The 23,456-nt window shown below is 35.4% G+C and overlaps 3 protein-coding genes and 2 long non-coding RNA genes across 6 annotated transcripts; 3 read left to right on the top strand and 2 right to left on the bottom strand.

Moving 5' to 3' along the window:
• Positions 1 to 1,397: 1,397 nt before the first annotated feature.
• Positions 1,398 to 2,958, bottom strand: LOC104890030 (uncharacterized). The gene is made up of 4 exons (XR_002039620.3): positions 2,594 to 2,958; positions 2,226 to 2,375; positions 1,918 to 2,134; positions 1,398 to 1,761 (listed from the first exon to the last, which is right to left on the bottom strand). It is a non-coding gene; the product is annotated as an uncharacterized LOC104890030 (long non-coding RNA).
• LOC104890029 (hypothetical protein) lies at positions 1,617 to 7,682 on the top strand. 2 transcript variants are annotated; one of them, XM_010675385.4, is made up of 10 exons: positions 1,617 to 2,126; positions 2,315 to 2,436; positions 2,722 to 2,784; positions 2,955 to 3,044; positions 3,504 to 3,669; positions 4,004 to 4,190; positions 4,723 to 5,555; positions 6,118 to 6,711; positions 6,800 to 6,865; positions 7,177 to 7,682. In XM_010675385.4, exons 1-10 carry the CDS (start codon positions 1,617 to 1,619, stop codon positions 7,282 to 7,284), a joined length of 2,739 nt encoding a protein of 912 aa, XP_010673687.1. In that variant the 3' UTR covers positions 7,285 to 7,682. The 2 variants fall into 2 exon arrangements, with proteins under 2 accessions (XP_010673687.1, XP_057250530.1); XM_057394547.1 differs by lacking the exon at positions 2,722 to 2,784.
• A 485-nt stretch (positions 7,683 to 8,167) lies between these two features.
• LOC104890027 (F-box protein At3g07870) lies at positions 8,168 to 10,116 on the top strand. Its single transcript, XM_010675384.4, has one exon. The coding sequence runs from the start codon at positions 8,655 to 8,657 to the stop codon at positions 9,789 to 9,791; it is 1,137 nt and encodes a 378-aa protein (XP_010673686.1). The 5' UTR covers positions 8,168 to 8,654; the 3' UTR covers positions 9,792 to 10,116.
• A 1,794-nt stretch (positions 10,117 to 11,910) lies between these two features.
• On the bottom strand, positions 11,911 to 18,573 carry LOC104890031 (RNA-binding protein Y14). The gene is made up of 4 exons (XM_010675386.4): positions 18,149 to 18,573; positions 14,729 to 14,865; positions 13,110 to 13,255; positions 11,911 to 12,304 (listed from the first exon to the last, which is right to left on the bottom strand). Exons 1-4 carry the CDS (start codon positions 18,429 to 18,431, stop codon positions 12,259 to 12,261), a joined length of 612 nt encoding a protein of 203 aa, XP_010673688.1. The 5' UTR covers positions 18,432 to 18,573; the 3' UTR covers positions 11,911 to 12,258.
• Positions 18,574 to 20,173: 1,600 nt separating this feature from the next.
• LOC104890032 (uncharacterized) lies at positions 20,174 to 23,130 on the top strand. Its single transcript, XR_789630.4, has 3 exons — positions 20,174 to 20,477; positions 20,744 to 20,906; positions 22,638 to 23,130. It is a non-coding gene; the product is annotated as an uncharacterized LOC104890032 (long non-coding RNA).
• Positions 23,131 to 23,456: the final 326 nt, after the last annotated feature.

Raw genomic sequence — 23,456 nt, 5'->3', positions numbered from 1 at the left:
TCATAAACCAAATAATCAAAACCTTTTTTTCAACCTTGAGTGGGAGGAATGGATTGACTTCAACCTTAATCAGCATGATTACTGGGTTACCAAGTTCACCACTGCCTTCTGGCATATATGGTGTTCGAGAAATAAAACTGTTTTTGAATGTGCTGTCAATCACCCTAAATTCACCTATAATAGGGTGGTGGCAGACTTTTTCACTAACATTAGGGCTTTTCAGGTGAATAATACTCAGGGCAATGGAAGCAAGGTGGTGCTGCGGTGGAAACCACCCCATCAAGGTTTTCTGAAGCTCAACACTGACGGCGCGTGGAAGGCCGACTGGGAGAATGCTGGAATTGGTGGTGTCTTTAGAGATGCGGTGGGGAATTGGGAATTGGGTTTCGCAAAGAGAGTGGATGCGGGTTCCCCAGAGGCGGCGGAGCTGATGGCTATAAGGGAAGGCTTGCAAGTTGCTTGGGATTGTAACTATCACAAGCTGGAAGTTGAATGTGACGCAAAAGGGGTGGTCCAGCTGCTTGCTAAGCCTCTCGAAGCTGAGAACCATCCTTTGGGGGTGATTGTTATGGACATTTGCATTCTCCTTACTAGGCATTGGAGTGTGGAATTTCTTCACATCAAAAGAGAAGGAAACAAGGTGGCACATTGTCTCGCTGCGGAGGCGGTGAATCAGGTTGAGGAAAGAGTGATCTTCATCAATCCGCCGGAACATGCCAAGGAGGTCTACTTCAAAGACAAAGAGTTCGTCGCCAGTTCATCTTGAGGTCTGGGCGGGGTGTTCGATGTGGCTGTTGGATGGCTGCTTTAATTATAATGTTAGGCGGGAGGTTTTTGGAATTGCAAGTGTTTTTAATTTAATGGTGTTATTTTGTGGGTTTGTAACTTCTGTTGAAAACTCTATGTCTGTTCTGAAACTGTTCATTTAATTTAAGTGGTTTCCTTTTGATCTAAAAAAAAAAAGGACATGAAGAGATAGATACTCTTTCCGTCTTTAATTAATTGTCTTGTTAGATTTTAACGCACGTAATAGGAGGATGGATATGTTTTTCTGGTAAATAATGCAAAAGTAAGGATAAGAAAAATTTATTGTAAAAAAACGAGTTACTTGGGGATCCACATCGTAACAGATAGGTTGAACGGTACGAGAACAATTATTTATGGACTGACCAAAATAGTACACAATAGAACTATTTGAAGTATATACTTCCTCCGTTTCTTTTTACTCGCTACACTTCTCATTTCACGGACTCTTAGGCAATTTTTGGAGAAGAGAGAGGTAGAGAGTAAAAAGAAAAGGGACCCATGTGGGAGGAGAGAGACAGGGAGAGTTTATTGCCCAAAAAAGAAGTGTAGCAAGTAATGTGAAACTTCCCATAATGGAAAGGTGTAACGAGTAAAAAGAAACGGAGGAAGTATATAAGCTTTCAAAAAATATTCAGCTTGGACCATTTCTGCCAGGGACAACACATATCATATGGGTCACCCCCCATAACCATAAGAACAACTAACAATTCAGATACCTGTTTGTCTATCAGAAAAATATCCTTCTTTCTGTAGGATTGGTCTTAGAATTTTTTTAAACCTGTTTCCTGAATGTTTCATGCATATCCAACATGTCAGATACATATTTGGTGTCCATCATCTTAGTTAGCAGCTTGTCACTAACTTGGTTTACTGGTTTCGGGTCTGTCACGAGTCCTCCCAGGCGAAAGATCAATGGGTTGTTTCAGTTTGATGAGAAGTCAGACAGTTGGGTACCTGTTGAATTGCCTTATAATTTAGTTACCTGTATCAATGATAACTGTACTATAGTGGGTTCAATTGGCCAGGTGCCAGAAAAAGGAAAGAAATTGCAGGGGAATGAAGTTGATACAGGAAGAAAAGCAAACAAGAAGATTTACAAAAGGCTTTTACCTTTGAGGAAGCGCGTTTCTTTGACAAAAATGTCTGATGCATCAATCTGGATCACCGGTGAGAGTGGTTCGATCTATGAGAGATTCTGGAATGGAGTTCAATGGGTGATTGCTCCCCATGATTTGCCTGCATCTGTTGAGCCTGCAATATCTGTGTTTTTTGTCAATCAGACTATTCTTGCCCTTTCTGAAGCAGGGTATCTTTATCAGGTAAACTTCTGCAAGTATAAAATAAGAGGTATATTGAAATTTTTAACCTTACTAGCTCTACCACAATTCACAAAACAAATGGTAAGAATGTCAATACACCTCGTGTACTGTGGAGAACAATTAAGTAATTAACATTTTTCATAAGGTTGTTCTTAATTCCAGCATGATTAACAATTTTCCTTTTTCAGATGCAGCTGATCGAAAATTCACAACTAGTTTGGACAAAGATTGAAGCTTCAGTTGACCACACTGCAAAAGAACAAAGAGAGCAAAGCATGATCAAGTCTGGAGTTGTTACAAAAGATGGAGAGTGAGTAGTTGGATTTATTTGCTCAAAAGTCAAAACTAATACTGAAATGTGTGTCCCAGATGCTATGTTACTCGGACTTGGATATGCGTGTTGGACACGGATACTTATCTTAAAATTTGGGCCTAAAATGAAGTGTGAAGTGTTCATACGACCATACCTATAACGGAGTGTTGAGGATTCAACATGGGTGCTTGTGGTAAGAGGAAGAGTCTGAGTAATATAGTCTGGATGAACATAACATCTTCCATAATCAGAAAAGACTGACAAAATTTGTGCTTACTTTAGGAGAATTTACTTCTGCACAGAGAATGGGTCACTATTAGAACTTGTTGAGGTTGAACCATCAAGGTACACATCACATACAATTACAACCATTTAATATATGATCAGTGCAATATTTGCATCCAAAAGCCTGAGAAATGTTTCTAGAAGTCTCAGTTCAAGTTCAAGCAGAGGTTTCTAAGCTGATGTGGTGTCACTGATGAAGTTCACATGTTCTGAATTGTAAACACAAACAGGTGGGTCAATCACGGCCAGCCCCCAGGTGCAGACGTTGCAGCTATAGCCGATGTGGATACGATCAGATCAAACCTTGTCTTCACAATCAGGTTATAAAGTGCAAACAGATATTCTCTATCTCCCATAAATACTCTGTTTATCCTATAAATGTTGAAAATGTTATGCAGAGAACGTGTTCTCTACCGAACAAGAGAGAGGCGGATGGTAGGGCCCACTCGAAACAAATAAAATTAAAATCCACTCTATGTTCTGTAGAGAACAATTCTGTAAAAATTCTAACTCGTAAACATCTCTACTTGCAATTTTGAGATGTCTTAACAGAAGTTCCTAAATATTAACTTTCAGCATATCATATAATATTCATATAGTATAATTGCTTGCACAATTATAGTTTTGAGAAACATTAATCTGTGATGGTCCTCATGGAGGAAAAAATACAAACTACCACATGAAGCCGTAAACCATAATTTTGAAACTCTTGTGAAAGGCCATTATTCTTTATATATAAGGGTCCATTAGAATTATGATATGAAATTTGCATGGCATAGTTCGGCAGGAGACCTTTACGAGCATGACAAAAGCACAAAACCACCATGGAAGAAGCATATATGGAGAGAAGGGTCGGGAGAAGATACTTCTCTGCTACCATCGAGGGGTTGCAGTGCTCAAGGGCTAAGAGGACCTTCTTCAATATCGCTATTTCTGCTAAGCAAGGTGCAGTAACCATCAATCACGTCAAATTGCATATGCTATATATACTGAGTTAAGTTACTCAGACTATTTATTCTACCTCAAGTGCCCGTGTCAGATCCTCGACATTCAGACACGGGCGTGAACACTTGACACTCATTTTGGACCAAAAGGCTAAGTCTTGGATTCAAACACACTCTGACACAAACACCCAAGTCCAAGTAACATAGATATAGAGATTGCATCATATAAGTTAAGCAGGATAATGCACATCATGTTCAAGCCAGAACTTCTAGTCACAGGTTTAAGATTTCAACAGCCATCCTCAGAATCCCATCTTCACACTGTTCATATGCAGGTGGGTGAGCTGGTTGAGAGGCGATTGAACCAGAGAAAGTGGAAATGGATAGTACACAAAAGTCCAGAAGATCAATTATTCACATCAATCACACCAGTTCCAGAAGATGATACCAGTGACAAGTATTCAGTGCTCCTAACAACGGCATCAGGCTCAATACTGGAATATCAAACAGCAAAACAAAGAGGTAAAAAAATAAGAAAAATAGTAACAGCTTTCTAGACTTTTTACTACAGTTAGAAGCATGGAAACCCTCTTGAATACGATGATGCAACAGCATTGAAGGCATTAATTCTTATATGAGATGCAATGTAAAAGAGAGTATTAAAGCAAAAATTTGGGCGACGAGCTGACGAGTATGAATGAAACCATAACCTCTAGGGTAATACTGCTCATTTATTATAGATTGTCCAGAAGAGCTCAGTTTGGAGAAACCTGATATTATAGGAGTAGTTTTCATTTAACAAGAAGACCTTTTATATTAATTTGGTCATTTCTATCACTTCGAGAAGTGGCATATGGGGCAATATAAATATGAAACATTACTAAAGATGACAACTTTTTTCCAGACATCCTAGAAAAGTTTATAAGAGTATTGATTCTGCGCAAAGATGTGCAATTGTATCTAGGGGCAGTTTTAGATTCCCTTTATAAACCATAAAAAGACATAAATTTACAGCTAGACAAGGATATTGATGTTGAAATTCATGTGCTGATAGGAATGGCTCAAGAGCACCAAATTGAAGAGTCATGGGTAAATCATATGCATCCACCACATGCAAAGGTAGCAAGAGGTGTAGCAGGCAGACCATATCAATTTGGCAGGATTCTTTTCCCACTAGATGATGGTAGGATAGCGGAACTTCATCTATCAGGCTTTGGTGGTGAAAATTCAGGACCAGATAATCAAGTTAGTATCCGAAAAAGAATGTCATCCAAGTATGTTTGGTCAATATTGGATGCTCCTGAGACTGAAGGCTGGAATACAGAGTATTGTACAGACGAACGTGGACCTACTAACTGTATAATGGGCGTAAAGGATGAAACAAATGATTCTCCGAGCACAAGAACTACGACAAGAAGACGAAAGGGAATCCAACAGAACTACTTGATCCCTGATGCGTCAAGCATCAACCTAGAAAAACCACAGGAAGAATGTAAATCGGAAGAGAATTGGGTGAATGTAAACTTCCGCATGAGAGTGCTGCAAGGAGGTAGATCATTTTTTCTGGTGTCAAACAGTGGTCTGACTTTTGAATATCTTTACGATGACAAGGTAGGACTATGGCTAAAGCACGATTACCCAACAGCTATGAATGGTGCAGTTGGAAGCTACAATGGAAGTCTCTTTTTAGTTGATACCCATGGTTCTCTACTTATCAGAGAGAGAAGCAATGATGAGTTGCAATGGATAAATTGTACTGCTATGAAGAAAGGGAAAGAAATAACTGGTGGCCCTCCATGGGATAGGATTCATGGTACACGAAAAAAAATCACGAAAAATGACGCAATTTATTTCATAAGCAAGGAGGGAAGGCTACTGCAATTCACTGTAAGTTTTGAAGCACCAAAGAAGCAAATAACTAATGTTTTCTGAACTGCATTAACCACGTCACATATAAATGTTGCATAACATATATGACAGCAAAACTAAACTTATTTCTTAATCTCCTATTCTGCCCTGTTGCTTTAGATTCAAAAGGCATGATTCAATCTGTTTATTTCTTTTTACCAAAATGCAAATGTCTAGAATAGGCAAATCAATAAGCTCATAATATGAACTTCCTCATCTTGCACAGGGTTGTCTCAAAAAATTTGGTGCCCATGTGCCATGATATCAATAATTTAGGTCCACAAAAATGAGAAATGGCACAATCTTATAATAAATGAATTCCATAATATAGTTTATATCAATAATCAAAAGGTCTAATGAACATCAAGCAGACTTTTTCTGATTAGACTCTTTGGACATTTTTGGGCCTTTTACTTTTGGAGGTCACGTATTGTGGGTCACTTTGAACATCCAATTAGACGATCATGCAGTCAGAAAATTTTCCGATACTTTTACCAAATTAAATAAATCTGAGGGACTAATAGAAGACATTGTTGCCTAGGTTGCTCTCAAGAATTTTGCATGGAAAGACTGCAAAAACCCTGCAAATACAAGGATTGCGACGATTGTAGACCAGGAAGTGTGTAGAGATAAAGTAGTTTTTGTTATTGGAAGGAATGGGCAGTTGTATCAATATAATACATTGTCTGGATTATGGCATGAGCATCATCAATCTCAGCACCTAGTTCTCTCAAGATTACCTGGGACAGCCATGAGACCATCAGCACTATCTTTGCAAAGCTCACTTTTCATGGTTTCAGAAGATGGTGGACTAGTTGAATATCACTGGAACTCGCTTGATGGATGGATGTGGATTGAACATGGCACACCTAATGAAGGAGTAACAATAGTTGGAGCACCAGGGCCAAGTTTTGAGGATCATCAGTTATTCTTAGTTGGCTCAGATGGGAAAGTTCACCTTCGGTACTTCGACCTAGGAGATTGGAAGTGGAGAAACTTTGGATTTCCAAATTTAGAAAGTAGATCAGTTGAGCAAGAAAGAGAGGAAAATCTGAAGCATCAAAGAGAAAATTGTCTTGATGACAATGCAGAAAAGGCCAAAGCGAGAAAGATGAACAAAAGTTGTGATCCTAAGGTGATTTTCATATGTAACTAGCAACTTCATTTTACAGTTTAAACTGCAGTGATAAGTGCTGATAAGCGAATCGTCTGAACTTGCACAGGTGGCATCTACACGGCCTATCCGATCAGCAGAGGATAAGATAATCTTTGAGCTAAGAGATGGCAGGGTAAGCATGTTATCTTAAGAGATCATATTGTTACTTTGTAACAACATTCAAAAATTATAAACACAACTCTAAACCAGAAACCTAAATGCTATGCTACTTGGACTCTTCATTTTACCTCAAAAATCCGTAATGGATCCTCAACACATTGGTGTTCGAGTAACATAGCCTAAATGGTTCCTACTTCCTACAGTCCTAGGGTATTCTTGGCTGTCTAGAATGTAAATTGCAAAATTTTAGCATAACCAAACATATTCCAACAAAAACTATACAAAAAGAATCATAGCTAAATTCTCACCATGTTTTTATCACAGTTGGCAGAAATGCATCGAGAGAAGGACTCCGATTGGGTATGGTCCAAGATCATTACAACTCCCACAAGCCTATGCAATGAAAATTTCTGGGCAGCTGCCGCATCCTGATGTCGAATATACACACTTGGGGATTAAAACAGAACATCTTACAGATTATAACAAGCATAATTACAGAAGCTCAGGAGCTTGGAAATTCTGAAATATACATACTGTACATAGTAACATTAAAAGGATGAACACATTAAGATGTACAATTTCATACCATTATGACTATGTACCAAAACTATATTCTAATATGCAGTATCTTGGAGAATCATGATGTCATTGTCACCATTGAATTTCTGATATAATATGTAGTAGTAAACTTCAATGTTTAGATATGTGACAGTTTCCTGAATGCAATAAATTAACTTATGGGCTCAGTCAGAAAAATCCAAAATCCTACTCATGTAATCTAATATAGTAATATGTAATTAACTAAATATATATCATTATTCTTACGCGTATGTCATCATCAGTTCAATAATTTTATGATGCATATAAAATCAAATTTTGATTTCACCAAAACAAACAAATAATTATACTATGTTGGCAGGATTCCAACCTAAAAACTGAAACATCATCTGAAAGAAGAATCAAAATAGAGTATTAGACTATTAGTAATTATACTATAGTTGCTCTCTCTATGAAAAAGACATATAGGTAGAAGATAAGGTGGGGGACAAAATGGGGAATCCACTACAATTCTATCCCTATATCCCTACCAAAAAAACAAAAGTCAATGCCGGAAACCGGCATAAGGTAGCTGTCAACAATAAAAGTTCAAAGTAAGATAGTTTAGGATAATAATTTTTTTATAAGGTAGTTTCCGCAAAAAATATGAAAGTTAAAAGTAGTTTTGGAGAAAAAAATCCTTAATCTTACCCTGATTAAATTCTTAATAAAAATGAAGAAAAAGGAAAATAAGAAATGCTTCTACTCCATTACCAAAATTTACTAAAAAGTACTCCAAAAGTAAATTTCATATCCAAAGGAGAAGAAACTTTAAGTATCAAAATTTTGTTAAAATAACAAAATTTATTACAACATGCATAAATTATTGCAAGCTTTCTTTAATACGTGTAATCAAGAGTTATCTTTTTGTATTATAATCTCAATAAATAGTCAATGAATCAAAGGTAATCCAAACCAATAAGAAACAACTTTAAGAACTTCTTTGTTCTTTCTCACAAGTCAAGCTTCTTATAATATTACTCAACTTTCTTTCAAAAATTGTTAATAAATCCAAACTATGTAATTAACATAGGTTAATGAAAAACTAAAAAAAAAACTCAAGGCTCAAAACTATAAACAAAAACTCTCCCTTCCCTTTCAAAGCAAGCAAGAAAAAAGAGCCAAAAAAAAACTACAAAAACCCAGAAAAGACAATAATCCATTCATCATTATCATCATCTTCTTCCTTTATTTTCCTCCTTCAAATGGAAGAAGAAGAACCACTAAAACCAGTAGAATTCAATAATCTACCAAAAGATATAATCTTTGACATTTTTTCAAGAATCCCATTAAAAAACCTCTATCAACTTAGATGTGTTTGTAAGAAATGGGTATTTTATCTACATGAAAACCCAGAATTCAGAGGTTTTTATCACCAAAAACACAAAATCAACCCAATTTTACTCTTCACTCAACAAATTACTGAAAATCCAACAACCCAATTATCTTCTTATTACATTGATGGTACCCAACAAAGTCAAATTTCCACCAATTTTGCTCAATCTTTAGTTTCAATTCTCACCTGCAATGGAATTCTGTGTTTAATCTCAAAAACCCATGCTTTTTTTTATGATCCAATAACAAAACAACTCTCTAATCTCCCTAATTCTAACCGTTTCAATTCAAGTTTCAGCTGGGCATTTGGGTATTCTTCGTTTCGAAACGTTTTCAAGGTTCTTCATTTTTACACCATTGAAACATTTGATAATTTTCATTATTGTCAAATGCAGGAGGTAATGTGTGAAATTCTGACAAAACCCAGTTCAGATCTTGGGGTTGATTCTCAAGAAGAGTGGAAATTTATTGGGAAATGCCCATTTGATATTTTGGGTAGGAAAAATTATGCATTTGTTGGTGGGAAATTTTACTGGTTAATTGGGGAAAAGAAATTTAACCCAGATTGTATAAAAATCATGTCTTTTGATTTGGAAATTGAGAATTTTGGGATGGTTTCTTTCCCTAAAACATGCTCAAATCGTTCAGTTGAATGTTTGGATTTGGTTGAAATTAAGGGTAAATTGTGTTTAACTGATAGATTACCATGGGAATCAAGCATGGATGTATGGATGATGGTGAAAGAAGATGAGGGTTTTTTAAATTTGTGGGTTAAGAAATATAAGATTGATCTTATGGGAATTAATCATCATGATGTGAGAATTTTGGGTCATTTGAATAAAAATAATGGTGATTTTGAAGGTGAAGGTGAAATTTTGATGAAAATTGGGGGAAAAAGTTTTGGTTTTTATGATCTTGATTATGGAGTTTATAAAGATTTAGTAGGTGAAATAAACATGCATGAATGGGGTTTGCAATTGATGCTCAATAGAAAGTTTCTATTATAGGAAGTGAATGTGTTAGTTTTGTAGCTTCCATTTTTAGGGAGTTTTTGTTTTGTAAAAAGTGTAGATTCTATCTTCAATTGTAAAACACATGAGATGATAATGGAAAAAGAAATTTTACTACCCAAAAAAAGAAGAGAATTGGAAAAAAAGTTGGGTACAAAAAAGAAGAAAAAAAAAAAGACTAAAGAGTAGAATTATTGTACTCATATCTTGGTTAGTTATTTCAAGTTATTATGAATGTAATTTTATGTCCTTTTAGATATGGACAAAAAGGAGCTTGAATTTTGTATCTATAAAGCAAGTATATGAGTCAATACTTCATTTATTTACTAGATAAGTTACTTACTAGTAGAGGTTGAAAATAAGGTCTTTTTTAATCATTTGATTTTTATTGAACTAAAATAATGTTTATAGACTAAAGTGATTTTCATATATTGAAGTAGATTTTTTAGAAATTCAAACTGGTTTTAAGTTATTAAAACTCATAATTATCGATTATGATTGATCGATTCAAACTAATTTTGGTAGAATAAGTTGATTTATACTGTCTCAAATTAAATCATATTGAATTTATTTCTCAATCTTGGTTTACTAAGCGTTGGATCATTGTAGATCATGATTTGTCTCGTGAACAAATTATTCATGGTAGCAAGCGAATCTACAAAGTCAACTTATGTGGTCGTTTATACACGAAATTATGTAGGCAATAGAAATTCCCATGATTTTTAGATTTTAGTTGGTAATTGTTTGGTTGACTGGAAATGGAGAAAATGGGGACAATGAAAATTCATGGAAATTTGAAATTCCCACAAAATATAGGAATTTATTTACCTACCCTCCCCTTGATCACTCACAATTCCTAGATAAATTCCTATAAATTACAGCTTCCTTTATTACTATTAAACCATTTAGACTAATTCCTAAGAATTTCATACATAATTAATTTCCACAACCATTGCAACCAAACAAGCACTTTATATAAATGTTAGAAGATGTATTCAATGTTTCCAAATCAAACACTCAAATACCATTTGAGACACTTTCTTGTTCATTTATTGATGACATTGCACAAAACTTCAAAAACTATTGAGCATTTATTACATAAGGGCAAACATAAGGCTGAATAAATTACTCTCAAACTATTGTAGCCAACTTAGTCTAAATTTGACTAAAAGTTAAAGTGAAATTGGTTGACGAAACCTTTGCAATATATGTCTTTATAATAGCAAAGGATACCAATCACTCCCTTTTAGACTTCTTCCACCTTAGAACTTATGAAATATTATATTAACCGGACATAAGTAGATTTGTGTCATCATTATATGATCCTAAACTCGATATTGTCCAAACTTAAACAACACAATTCTCGGGTCAAATTACACCCAAAACATGCATTCCATTTAGAATAATATTATACTTTTAAATATTAGATTTCTCTAGGAGCTCCTACACTTAAGACGACTAGCGTACTCTATCTTGTATATTGAGACATAATTGTATATATCATGTTCAAAAATGAAACAGAAAGGACGTATTAAGATCAATTAACCTATTAGGTTAAACCAAACTAGAATTTCCGTAGATCCTTGAGTGAGCATTTTTCGATTTCGACACTAAAACTTTGAGAATAACTCCAAGTTGAAAACATGGAACTTAATTATAGGTCTCACCACCACCAGGTCCACCACTCCCCTCCTAATAACTTGCAAGTACAAGTTGATAGAGGTAAGGAGAAAGGCAGTGATTTGCTATGTGGTAGTTGTACAACTTAGTAATGAGGCAAGAAAGGCAAGAAGACCATGAAGTACTATATACAATTTTGTAACGCAACTTGGAACTTGGAAGCATATGATTGCACCATAATACTCATTTCTTAGGCTGTCACACTCGTCCTAAAGAGTAAAAGACCAATCATGTGAAAGTCCATCATGCGCCACATTTATGCATATTGCGTATTGCAGCAGTACACTACAATTTGATGTTGTGACTATGATAATATTGGCCAATTACACATTAAATACTTGTGTAATTGTCACACTTATATCTCTTTCATGAGCATCATCAGTTATTCCATTTAGATCAATTCAACATTTTCCCACCATCGTAGGATAAATTAAACTCAAGCCATAAAGAGGGTGGAATACAAAATTAAGGGGGCAGAAAACCGTACACAATCCACAAGTTTGAAAACGATAGTCATACGGCTAAAACCTAAATCAATACAATAGAAATAGTGTACACTCAACGAGAAGAAAGCGAAATCGAAACGCCACTCTTCTATATGAAGTGAGGATTTTAGAGAAGGAACAAATAGAAGGTTGTATAAGGATGTATCATTCAGCAAACAGATATAGACTACCCAAAGATCAGCTCAATCCCCTCACTATTTTGGAAAGACAAGTAGCAGCTCCACCACACTTCGAATTCAGGAGAAGGTATCCACAACTTCCACATGCAGCAAACAGATTTAATATCTTCTTCTAGGACTCCTTGATCGGTGACCACGTGGGGATCTGCATTACATAAAAAGCATCAATGCGTATCAGATATACGGACCCAGAAGCATCTGAAATAGCAATGTATAGCTAATAAGCAAAGTGCATTGCAAGAAGTCATATATGAACGTAAAAACTAGATAGGATCAACCTGTTAAGGGTTTCTTCAAAGGGAGCAGATCAAGAAAGCAAAAGAAAAAGGGAACGTATCAAGAAAACAAAAAAAAAAGAACTTTTAGAGAGTTGATGAGTGTGGACAACTCCAATCCGAAAAGATCCATTCACTTAACTGAGTGGTATAGTTATAATTATGGAGAAGCAATACCATAAAGAAACTTTCATAAAGGGTAATTGGCCTCCAAATTTCAGGAATAACTTTACCCTTCACAGCAATCATCTAGCCTACAGAGTAACTATTAGAAAGGTTGGAATATTTCTATTATCATGCTTGAAACTTCGCATACATCAGAACCATATTGATCCCCTCCACCCAAAAGAGAAAGCCTCATCAGAAGCAATAGCTTCATGAACAGTTAGACTACAACTCCATCTCCAATATACACCAAAATATTGAGTTTGGTTCGGTCAAACAGCTTCATGAACAAGCATGTCGCAATAATCAGATTTCAGAATAAAGAGGTCGACAAGCAAAATAGTGAGTTAACACAGAAACCAAAGTCTTCTATATACTCCAAAGAGCACAAACAGCCTGGCACAACACTAGATTGGAACACATATACAGTTTATTCAATGCCTGAAAAAGATCTCCCCTCGCCCCCTCACACGAAAATCCAAAAACACACATCAAACTAAAAAGACAAACCTTCTTCGGTTGCCCCTCCTCCTGTAAGGACCATTGCAGAATGCCCAATCAACATTTATCGGCTGCTCAAGCATTTTGGCACCATTCATCTCCTTTATTGCAGCTTGTGCTTCTTCAAACTTCTCATACTCGATCAATGCATAACCCTGGAGGTAAATTTGCAATGAAACAACCGTATATGAGAAAATCAGCACTAAAATTAAGACATTGACATTTGTCAATTGAAAAAAGCACAACGCAAATTTCAAAATTCACACACATTGCCAGCAACACAAACACCTCAAAGAGAATGAAAGGAAAAAAAAAGGTCAGCTTCAATTCTCACAGCCAACTGTAGAAGTCTGGACCACCACTGCCTTACATAAACAAGCTAAGGCAAAGGCATAACAAGCCCCATCTTCAAAACATAACCCATTTATATAAAAAATTAGAATATGAAAAAGGAGGTGGGTGCAACACAGAAGCTCCTGAATTCGCTAATACAACTCTCAAGCGTAAAACACACGCCAAACAGAAAAATCACTCAACCAGGACAATTATAATGCAAGCGGAAATTCACATGTGCAGACCTTCCTCTACTAAAAATATAGATAAAGATGAATTTGCTTATCATTTGCAGAAAGATGACAACCATAAGTCTTAACGCAATCGACAATTTATAAAATTTCACACTGAAGCTAATTTAGAAAGAAACATTGATAAATTAGCCAGCATACCTTCCTAACATATTAAATACCAGACACCAAAAATCCTCGTGTCCCTGTAAATCTATGTGAAGTTTCCAGCGCCCAACATTACTTGATGTACAATCAAAGAAACAACATAACTAAAACCTCGGAACAATTCAAGTTACTCAATGGCCAATGCTGTATTTGATCGCCATATAAACTTCACAATCTGCTTAGGTCATATTTATTACATGCATCAAGAACTTTTGTTTATAGGTGCCTAAGGAAGAGCATCGAAAAAAGTTCGCTTATTATATTTTAAGAACTTTCCAGCATGAATTCAATTGTTCTTTTAAGACCTCTTCACCATTTGCTTGAGCACACATCAGTTCACCAGCAAGACAGCAATGCATTTCGTCTTCCACATATTCAGGTTAAGGCATATCTATCCAAACTCTTATTATATAAATTAGCTACTGGATTCACATGACTGTGTCATGTTCTTCAAAATGTGGGCTTAAAACTGACATATGTATAAAATCGCTGATAGACATCCTCCCTGATCAAGCTCCTTGCCCAGTGCTCTTTTAGATGTCCTTTAATGAAGAAAAAACTCACAAAGTCCAAAAAAAATGAGTGCCATTGCATCACGTACTATAAGTACCACAAACCTACAACAAGCAACGCCGCTAGAAATACAATGACCAGCAAAACCACCAAAAGTTTCCACAATTCATCTAACCTCAGATCACAGGACCAATATTTTGCATTACGATAGTATTTGGCTACATTAATAAAACTATAACCAGCAGATGCATTTAATGAAACAAGATGCAAATCAGCTCATATATCCACTCCAGACTTCTACATTATAAATGAAGCACAAGGAATGAAATGCACCAGCTTAAAATGGCCAACAAATTGTAGCTGATAAAACAACCGTAATCTCACCTTGACAAACCCAGTACGACGATCCAGATTCAAATGCAAATTCTTAAGCTGGCCAAACTCTCCAAAGACATTAAGGAGATCCTCTTCTTGAGCCTCTTCATGCACTCCCGTGACAAGTATAATCCAGCCCTCAATTGCTGCAATAACTCAGCCGTGTAAGAATTTAGCATGCAGAATTGCCATTACGAAGTATTAATAACCACCAAAGTTAAGTAAACATGGAATTTGCAGCTTCAGCCACTACAACTGCAAAATCCACATCCACAAGCTAGAGTGCTAGACTTCAACAGCACGAGAAGTAAACCAAATAACTTCAAAGAAACAGAAAATTATGCTTGCATATTATTAGGACTTTCAATTCTACCAAGGATCAATTCAATAAAATAGACTACAAGGACTAAGGAGGTTGAAAAACATCCAAAGGCTTCAAACCAAAAGGAATGTTGTAATTTCTTCTCTTTTCTTCTATACATATCCAACAAATTCTTCATTCCCACTTTTTCCAAGTTGACAAAAATAAGCAAATTCTATCAACACATTTCTCCTCAAGTTGATTTTGTTTTTGTTTCCTCTCATCAGATAGGTGTAAGCCCAACAAATGGTTTGTTCAAACAAAAACCTGCAAAACAACTCTAACAAATACTTCCCAATCACTAAAGGGAAGCGGCTCCTCAAGCTGGTATACATTCCCCAGAAATCCACACAGAAAACAACTTCTGGGTGAGAACTTCAACCTCATAAAGCAGTACAGCTGAAGAAAATGACCATTTGCTTCTAGCTTGAAAGTACCCTACATATATGACTGAAATAATAGCAGCATATAGGCTCTATATGCTCTATATATGAAAAGACCAAAGAAACTAAGGAAACATGCTTTAGAGGCAGACAAGCTTTATAAGAGTATATAAAATATTTTCCCACATAGTATACACTGTTATACGAACAATATGGTGCTAAAATAAGCCCTAAACATAAGTGATGCACAAACAAATTATAATTCTACATGCACTGTTGCCTCCAACAATCATTCTGAACTCCCCAACACACTTAAAGGCTCGCATAAGAATCGGAAGTCAAGAAATTAGGCTAAACTCCTAAGTGCTAAAATGGACAAAGCTATAGATATTGTTTGTGAAATTACACAAGCAAAACAAAATTTGATCAACAAAAACAAAGAACATACTATGAATACCTGGTTAGGAAAGTACACGTGTCCTTAAATGCCAAAGAATTTCTCCTCTCTGTAGCCTCAATACAACAGAGCAATTTAGCTACACAACAGTAAATGATACATGGTTCCTAGTACCAAAGCTAAGGAAAGCTGATAACTAGATATAATTGGATCCACAACATCAGGCCTCTATAGTCTATATAGAATCTTAGATATACTTCAGGTTAGGGAGGATTCAGAACTTATTTCATATTGAAGCAAAATTGGAAAAGTAGACTAATTGCTCATATACACTTTATATGTTACTCCGACACCTTCATTTACCTCAAAAACGGGGTGTCGTGTCACTTTACTTGAATACTTCATTTTGAACTAGAAACTTTACTTTTTTTCTACAAAATAGCCGAGTTGGACACTTGGACACCCGTATCCCAGTAGACACTCAATCTGTGTCTGAGTAACCTATTCTATTTCAATTTTTTCAAAAAGCCCAACACTAGGAAGCAAACTTTTGTTAGGGCAGGCTAGTAGGAATATATCCATCCTTCAAATCATGTTTACATAAATTAGTGATGGTCAAACCCAAGGATAGAAATATGTTAATAATAACAATTCCCAGTTTTTATCAGGAGGTACAGCTGTACAAGTAATAAAGAAATGTGTATGTGTTAGAGAATACATATGAAAAGGGAACATACTGCTATAAGTCACCCTACAAAAAGATTCCAGGATATGAAAGTCAATCATGACCTTATGCTGTGATACTATAAGAACAATTGTGTTGATTGCCAAACTACCAACCTGAGACGCCCTAAAGAGAAATCCCACAAAATTATTTGTTTCTAACATCATCAAGTACTGCATTTATAAGTCTACAACACAACACATCTACCAATCAAGCTCGTTGAATTACATTAATACGATCTTATTAGAAAGACCACTCAATAAGTTGGGATGGAAAGTAATGATCAATCATTATCAACAACAAAGAATGAACATCTGTGTTTGTATCCGTGGGGTTAAACCATGGTCGTTGCATCGATTATCACAAATTCACATCATGAGCTAAAATCATCTATAAGGTAGTCTAAATATAAATCCTAATTTTGTTATCATACCAAAACCAATTGACAATTAAACAATATCCTTCCACGAGAATGAACCTAAAGAACCAAAAGAATGTGCTACAAGCCTACAGCCAATCAAGAGGGTTATCTAAAGACGATAAACTTTATGTTCCGGTTGCTCCCTAGAGTGAAGAAACTGCCATACTACAACAATGCTCAAAATTGGTTCACAAAACTCTACTTCCTCAAAACGAAGTTAACAGCCAAAAACCTTAGTTATCTACTAATCATAACCTAAAAGACCAAAGCTCTAATTACAACTAGCGCCATTTGAGTAGCAGCAACAACAGTGACTACACTAAATCAATCCCGTAATATATGTAAAATAAGTTATAGCAAAAGCCTAATTGACTTGATATCTGCTGGTCCCCTAATCTATTCCTCCCCGAAAATCAATAAATCACACCCTAAATCCACAAGCAAACCTGAAAGCAAATACACAAATGCTAAGAATCACCGGTTTCCAAACCCCTAGCAATTAGTAACAAATTGAATTGCCGTTCTCAAAAAAAATCAAGCAGTCGTAATGGTCTCATAAACCCTAAGTATGAACCAAATTACCAACCATAACCTACAACCAGACTTCCATTTGCACCATTCAATAATCATAAAATTAAGACTAGTACACATTTTGAACAAGAAACATCAACAAAATTAGATCCTAAATTTTTGTTGTTCTTCTACTACATTACTCCATTAGAATCCACGAATCACAACCTAACTCCACAATCACATTCCAAAGTACAAACCAAAACCCTAAAACGACGTCGATTACCAAAACCCTAACAATTAGTATCAAAAACCAATTGACTTTCAAAAATGCAAATCGTAAATGTTAAGACTAGTATACATTCCGAACGAGAAACTTAACAAATAATAATAATAACAAGCTAACTCTTAAATTTTCGTCGTTCTACCACTAAATTACTCCATTAAAATTCACGAATCACAACCTAACTCCACAATCACACTCCCAAACAGAAACCAAAACCCTAAAACGACGTCGATTACCAAAACCTAACCATTACAAACAAAACCAATTGAATTACAAAAATACAAATCAAAACCCTAAAAAAACAAAATCACACCAAAAAACAACAAATTAAGAGAGAGAAAACTGACATCGAGCAGGACCAGGTCCACCATCGGAGTCAAGAGAATCAAATTCACGAGCAGTCATACGGCTGTTACGCTCAGCATCGGCGTCTTCACGGAAGCCGCGACCTTTAGTTTTCTTAGCTCCGAAGCCGCCAGAAGATGGAGCTCCGGCGCCAGTAATGGCTGATTTAATCTTAGGGTGAGGAGCTCGAGGAGAGCCGTCAGCTTCAGCCGCACCGCCATCTTCGTCCATGAGATCATCTTCTTCAGGTTCGAAGTCTACTGCTTCAACATCTGCTGCCGCCATTTTTGTTGTTCGTCGAGTTTTCTCTCTCCAAGGGTTGTTTCTGGTTAGTAGAAAAAGTAGTATGAAGTTTGGAGGGAAGAGGATGGAAGAGGAGGAAAGATGAGGAGAAACAAAATGGATGATTGTGTTGGGCTGTGGGCTTTTGGTTTGAAAGAGGACGGGTGTATCGAGGCGTGGATTATGCGTTAGGGTGTACAATGTTCGTTATAAATCTACAATTACAAAGGAACGTAGGTCGTAATGAAAATAACTTATACTTCTATATAATAAATGAATATCTACTGTAAATTAAAAGAACATATCTTTTAAAATTCAAATTTGTTTAGATTCAATTATCTTCAATTCTAAATAATTTTTCCAAGATATTCCTATTATTGTTTTGCACATTTCATGGAAAATTAAATTTTGAATTAGTTCTAAGACAAAAGTATCTCTTTAAATACTAATATATTTTATTTACAATCCTGCCACTTCCTCCGTTCTCATTAATCCATGTAAAAAGAAGTGAGCATTGTCTCCAAAGTTACATAGAATGAGTGGAACACATAAGACATTTTTATGTCCTTCCAAATCATTTCAAGAAACATAAGACATGCTTGTTCTGTAACGATAAGTCATTAAATGTATATATCATTAAGCTACTTTCAACTCAACGAAAGATCAACTAGAATATTGATAGGTCTCTTATTAGAGGTTAGCTAGTGAGATTTAACTTTAAAAACTCCACAAATCGGTGTTCCTTGCAAGATTAATTCAAAGTAACCACGAATGATCCAAGTTGCGCCAAAACTTAAGCTCCAGTTAGCATAATCAATAACGAATCATTAACGAATAAACTTATGATTACGTAGAATGAGTCGAACACATCTCTACTGGAACAACTCAACACATATACTTGAGGCATCTTTGAGGAAACTCACAATTTTATTCGCTTATTTAAATTTACAAACTAACTCATTCTGGTTGACTCTAATCACACAGTCTAACTTTGTTACAAACTCCATTTACCCTCCTTAAATACGACCTCCATAATTTCGTCCATAATTAGTTAATCAGTATCCAATAATATACTACTAACAATGATCATTACTTCTTTTTCTAGCTTCGTATGAGCTTATAAGTTAAATCAATTCACTTATAGTGTCTTGACAAACAACCTTTCTCATTAACCACGGGGTAACTCCAAGCAAATTACAACAACCCTTTAAACAACTCCTTAGAGTTATATTCCACAATTTCATAAAACAATTCTAGTAATAATTAGGACATTAACATATATAGGATTATCAAGTTAACTCTTTATAAGGCTTTGTGTTCAAAATCACATATATTAACAATCTCGATGAACCAACTCATTAACCAAATACTCACTGATTGACTATTAGTTATATCTCAATGTCTTTCATTAATTAACAAGAAACTATAAATCATACGGGACCATCAAACTCCATTAAACCGGAATCATAACTCCTTCCAAGTTACAACTAAAATCAACTAAGACTATTAGTTAACATTGGGGGTCTGTTTTCTTCGACATTGAAATGAATTGAACTGAACTGAAATATATAGTGATATGTGAGAGTAAAAGTATTGTCCAGAACTGAACAGTAATGAACTGAACTGAATTGAAGTGAACTAAATTGAAGTGAAAATAAACTAGGAAGAACACGCCCGAGACTGTTCTAGTTTAGATTATTGACCCATCATTAGCAACAACTTGATAACAATAATTTAATTTTAAGACTTTTAATAACTCTTTAGTCTCAATCTATAACTTGGAATTCCATTAACAATTCATATACCATCCAACACACCTGAATTTGGAATTTCGATACAAAAAATTTGAGCAACATTTACAACATCTCACAACAAGTAACAACGATCAACAACCCCATCATCAATTTTCATCCAAAAACTGGAAATCATACCAAAAAAATCAAAATGAGGGAAAGAGAAAAGGGGTCAATACCAACACAAGCATAAGAGGAGTAAGGAGAAGGGCGGTGGCAGCAGGCGCGGCGGCAGATTCCAAAGCTCGAATTGCAGGTTGTTGTTTTGTTCCTTAGATGAATCTACTTGTTTTGTTGCGGATTTTGGTGTGAAATTGCGATTTTTAAGATCTACTTCATGTGATTATTCATGCGATTGTTATTGTTTGTTTTCATGAATTCAACTTATTTTGTTCTTTATCCCATATATGTTATTTCATGTTTTTAGAAATGGATAATTCATAATTTACATGTTATAAACTTATGATTTCGAATGAAATTTCTGGTATAGAATTATTTTTGATGGTGTATGATAGTGTACAGGACTTAATTTGATGGCAAATTTTGCAACTTCACAGAAAATTTGGGGGATAATGTTTGTTGTAATTGGATTAACTTCTTTTGGAGCTTTCTCTTATGCTGCTCTTTTTTCCAAGCTCTTAGCACCATCAGAAAACACCTTCATTTCAGCTATACAAAAAGATAGGTACTTTAATCAATTTAATTTTTGCCTTCTTTTTTGTAATTTGGAATGAATTATATGGAAACATTCAAGTATTTGAAGCATGTAGTATTTGTTATGTACTCGATTCGAGAGATTATGAATTTCTCTTGATTAGTTTAGTGTGATGCTATTTGCTGTCCATATTTGTATTTTGTAATGTTTGTTTCATGATAGTTTGCTGATTTGAGGTCATATTTTACTAACTTTGAGTGTATTTTTTCTCACTAAATTATGGAGTACAATATGACTTATAATGTGGCAGATTTTTACTATTTATATATTTTTTTGAAGAAAGGGTTTGTCATAACATAATTAAATTATTACTACATGCCTAGGAGGAACATGTTTCTCACAGTCCGGTTCGAAATTGAATAAAGTTTGTTGTTCTTCCAAAACAAGATTAGTACAACATGGGGGAGGGAAATGCCGAAAATACACAAACCTTGTCGTTATTCATTAAAGATATTAATGGTCACACTTGTGTGTTGGAGATGGTGGAAAGGAGATATTGCCACTATTGTGAATGGAGGAAGGAGCAGTTACTTATGCGGATGAATTGTATGAAAATTGGATTAGACATGGTGATATTTGCCCTCACTAGTCAATTTTGTGATCTAGATAGTCCTTACAAGTTACAGCGGAGGATTCTTGAATCTTAGGTTCATTACTATTGTGAAATTCATTTCTTGGCAAATATTGGTTATAGTGCATAAAACTCTAATGTTGGCAAAATCTCTATTGATACCTTCACATAACCTGTTGTTTGGATTTGAGGTGTTTCATCGTCGATTTACAATCTGTGGTTGTGAGTTTCCGGAGGAATCTAGCTGTGAAGTGTACTCAAAATTTTGTATCCTAGCCACAATTTAGTTAAGATGCTTGTTGTAGCATCAGTTATCTGATATCTCTATGTGATTGAGGATTTTCCTACTTCTCAATTTCAGGTTGGTTCATGATGTGTAATAACTGTTTTAATATCAAGAGTTGAGAGTGTTACAATTGTTTAATCAATGCATGACTGTAGAACTGAAATACTTGCTGGCTTGAGAACATAAGGTATAAGATTACTTGAAATCAACCATTCTGTACTTGAAAGTTAAGGCTATGTATATGTGATCTCCCCTTTTTTTCCTAGGCAAGAGTCTCATTGAGGCACTGAGGTCTTGATTAGGATTAGGATGATGGGTTGGTTGATTGTCTTACCTGTTATTTTGGTCATAGTTCCTACCAGATTCATTTATATTTCTCTGCAGTCGTTTGCTGGAAAGATTTTCCTTTCTTTTTCAAACATCGTCCACTTATGGAAAGATTTGAAAGGAAAATGCAAGCTCAATCTGTCCCTATCCTCGCCTCTATTTATCTTTTTCCCTCTCCTCCCTTTCCCTTTCCCTTTCCCTTTACAAATCCTAACAAATACGCATTGTTGTTGAGACAGATGAATGTTGAGTATTTCCAAAAATGGGCATTTTTTTGTACAATATTGTTCTATTGGTTTTTTTGGTCGAGATCATATATCCCATTTGATATCTCATCTTATGCTCTACTTCCTTCTGAATTTCGCCACCCCCTCCCCCCAGGCCCCATTTAAAGATGACTCTTTGCTTAAATAACTTCAGAAAATTCTTGTTTCTGTTCCAATATACACAATGAAATTCCTGCATTAAGATGTATTCATTGGAACAAGTGTCTAACATTCATGGATCTTCTGTCCAGATATTACTGCTTCTTGGTGCCATTATCACTGCCGATCCTAGTTGTTGCTGTATACTTTCATTGGCTCAGCATGAAACTCTTCAAGCATGCATGATCTTTCTGACATTCACGTAAATTTGATTGGATATCGTGTCATCCACAGCATCCAATTAAGAGATAGACTGCTTCAAATCACCGGTATGTATACCCTCTTTGTGGTGGATGCTGGCATTGCTGAAATTTACTGCTTGATGAGAAGGATGAAATGTAATATGAAAAACTCAAGTGTTTCAGCAAGCAAAGTTGTGTAAGTTTAATTGCAGACAGAAATGCTTGCTTAGCGTCTTCGAACGCTTATTGGATTGAGCCTATGGATGCTCAACCTACTACTGTAACTGAACCTTAAGTTTTATCTAATTTCTCTTTGTCAAAAAAAAGTTGTATAAGTTCTGTCAGAATATGTGAGCAGTCTGAAACCTCTATACAATATGAAAATTTGAATTTATTGTGATAATTTCCTCTTCTATTTCTTTTGTTAAAGAAAACAAATTTTGTTGGAATTCGGAAAGAGAGGGTCTTGTAAGGCTTATACAGGGGACCCATTTCAACTAGAAGGAAATGGCATGTATCTTAAGTGGGAGACAATGATACAGAACAAACACAAAATATCTCATTTAAGATTTGTTAGAATTGCATTGAAAGTGATTTTGAATGTGGTTCCTGAATTACAAGGTAAATACAAAAGTTAGCTCCGGCTTCATTTATGACACTCGCTACACTCAAGCTAATAGTTTTGGGTGTTTCGGCTACCAGTCAAAGTTGGTGGTGCTGGTTGCAACC

The sequence above is a fragment of the Beta vulgaris genome, chromosome 4, assembly GCF_026745355.1.
Source record: "Beta vulgaris subsp. vulgaris cultivar EL10 chromosome 4, EL10.2, whole genome shotgun sequence".
In the NCBI taxonomy this organism is placed as follows: Eukaryota; Viridiplantae; Streptophyta; class Magnoliopsida; order Caryophyllales; family Amaranthaceae; genus Beta; species Beta vulgaris.
The sequence above is the reverse complement of the archived record's forward strand: the minus strand, read 5'-3'. Positions and strand labels throughout refer to the sequence as shown.

Bases quoted from the DNA above. Each gene is read 5' to 3' on its own strand.
- LOC104890029 (XM_010675385.4), top strand. From the start codon at position 1,617: ATGTCAGATACATATTTGGTGTCCATCATCTTAGTTAGCAGCTTGTCA. The intron at 2,437-2,721 runs GTGAGTAGTTGG...TGCTTACTTTAG, and splicing joins GTTGTTACAAAAGATGGAGA to GAGAATTTACTTCTGCACAG. The intron at 6,866-7,176 runs GTAAGCATGTTA...TTTTTATCACAG, and splicing joins TTGAGCTAAGAGATGGCAGG to TTGGCAGAAATGCATCGAGA.
- LOC104890027 (XM_010675384.4), top strand. From the start codon at position 8,655: ATGGAAGAAGAAGAACCACTAAAACCAGTAGAATTCAATAATCTACCA.
- LOC104890031 (XM_010675386.4), bottom strand. From the start codon at position 18,431: ATGGCGGCAGCAGATGTTGAAGCAGTAGACTTCGAACCTGAAGAAGAT. The intron at 14,866-18,148 runs GTCAGTTTTCTC...GAGTTATTGCAG, and splicing joins TGGACCTGGTCCTGCTCGAT to CAATTGAGGGCTGGATTATA. The intron at 13,256-14,728 runs GTGAGATTACGG...ATTTACCTCCAG, and splicing joins GTCGTACTGGGTTTGTCAAG to GGTTATGCATTGATCGAGTA.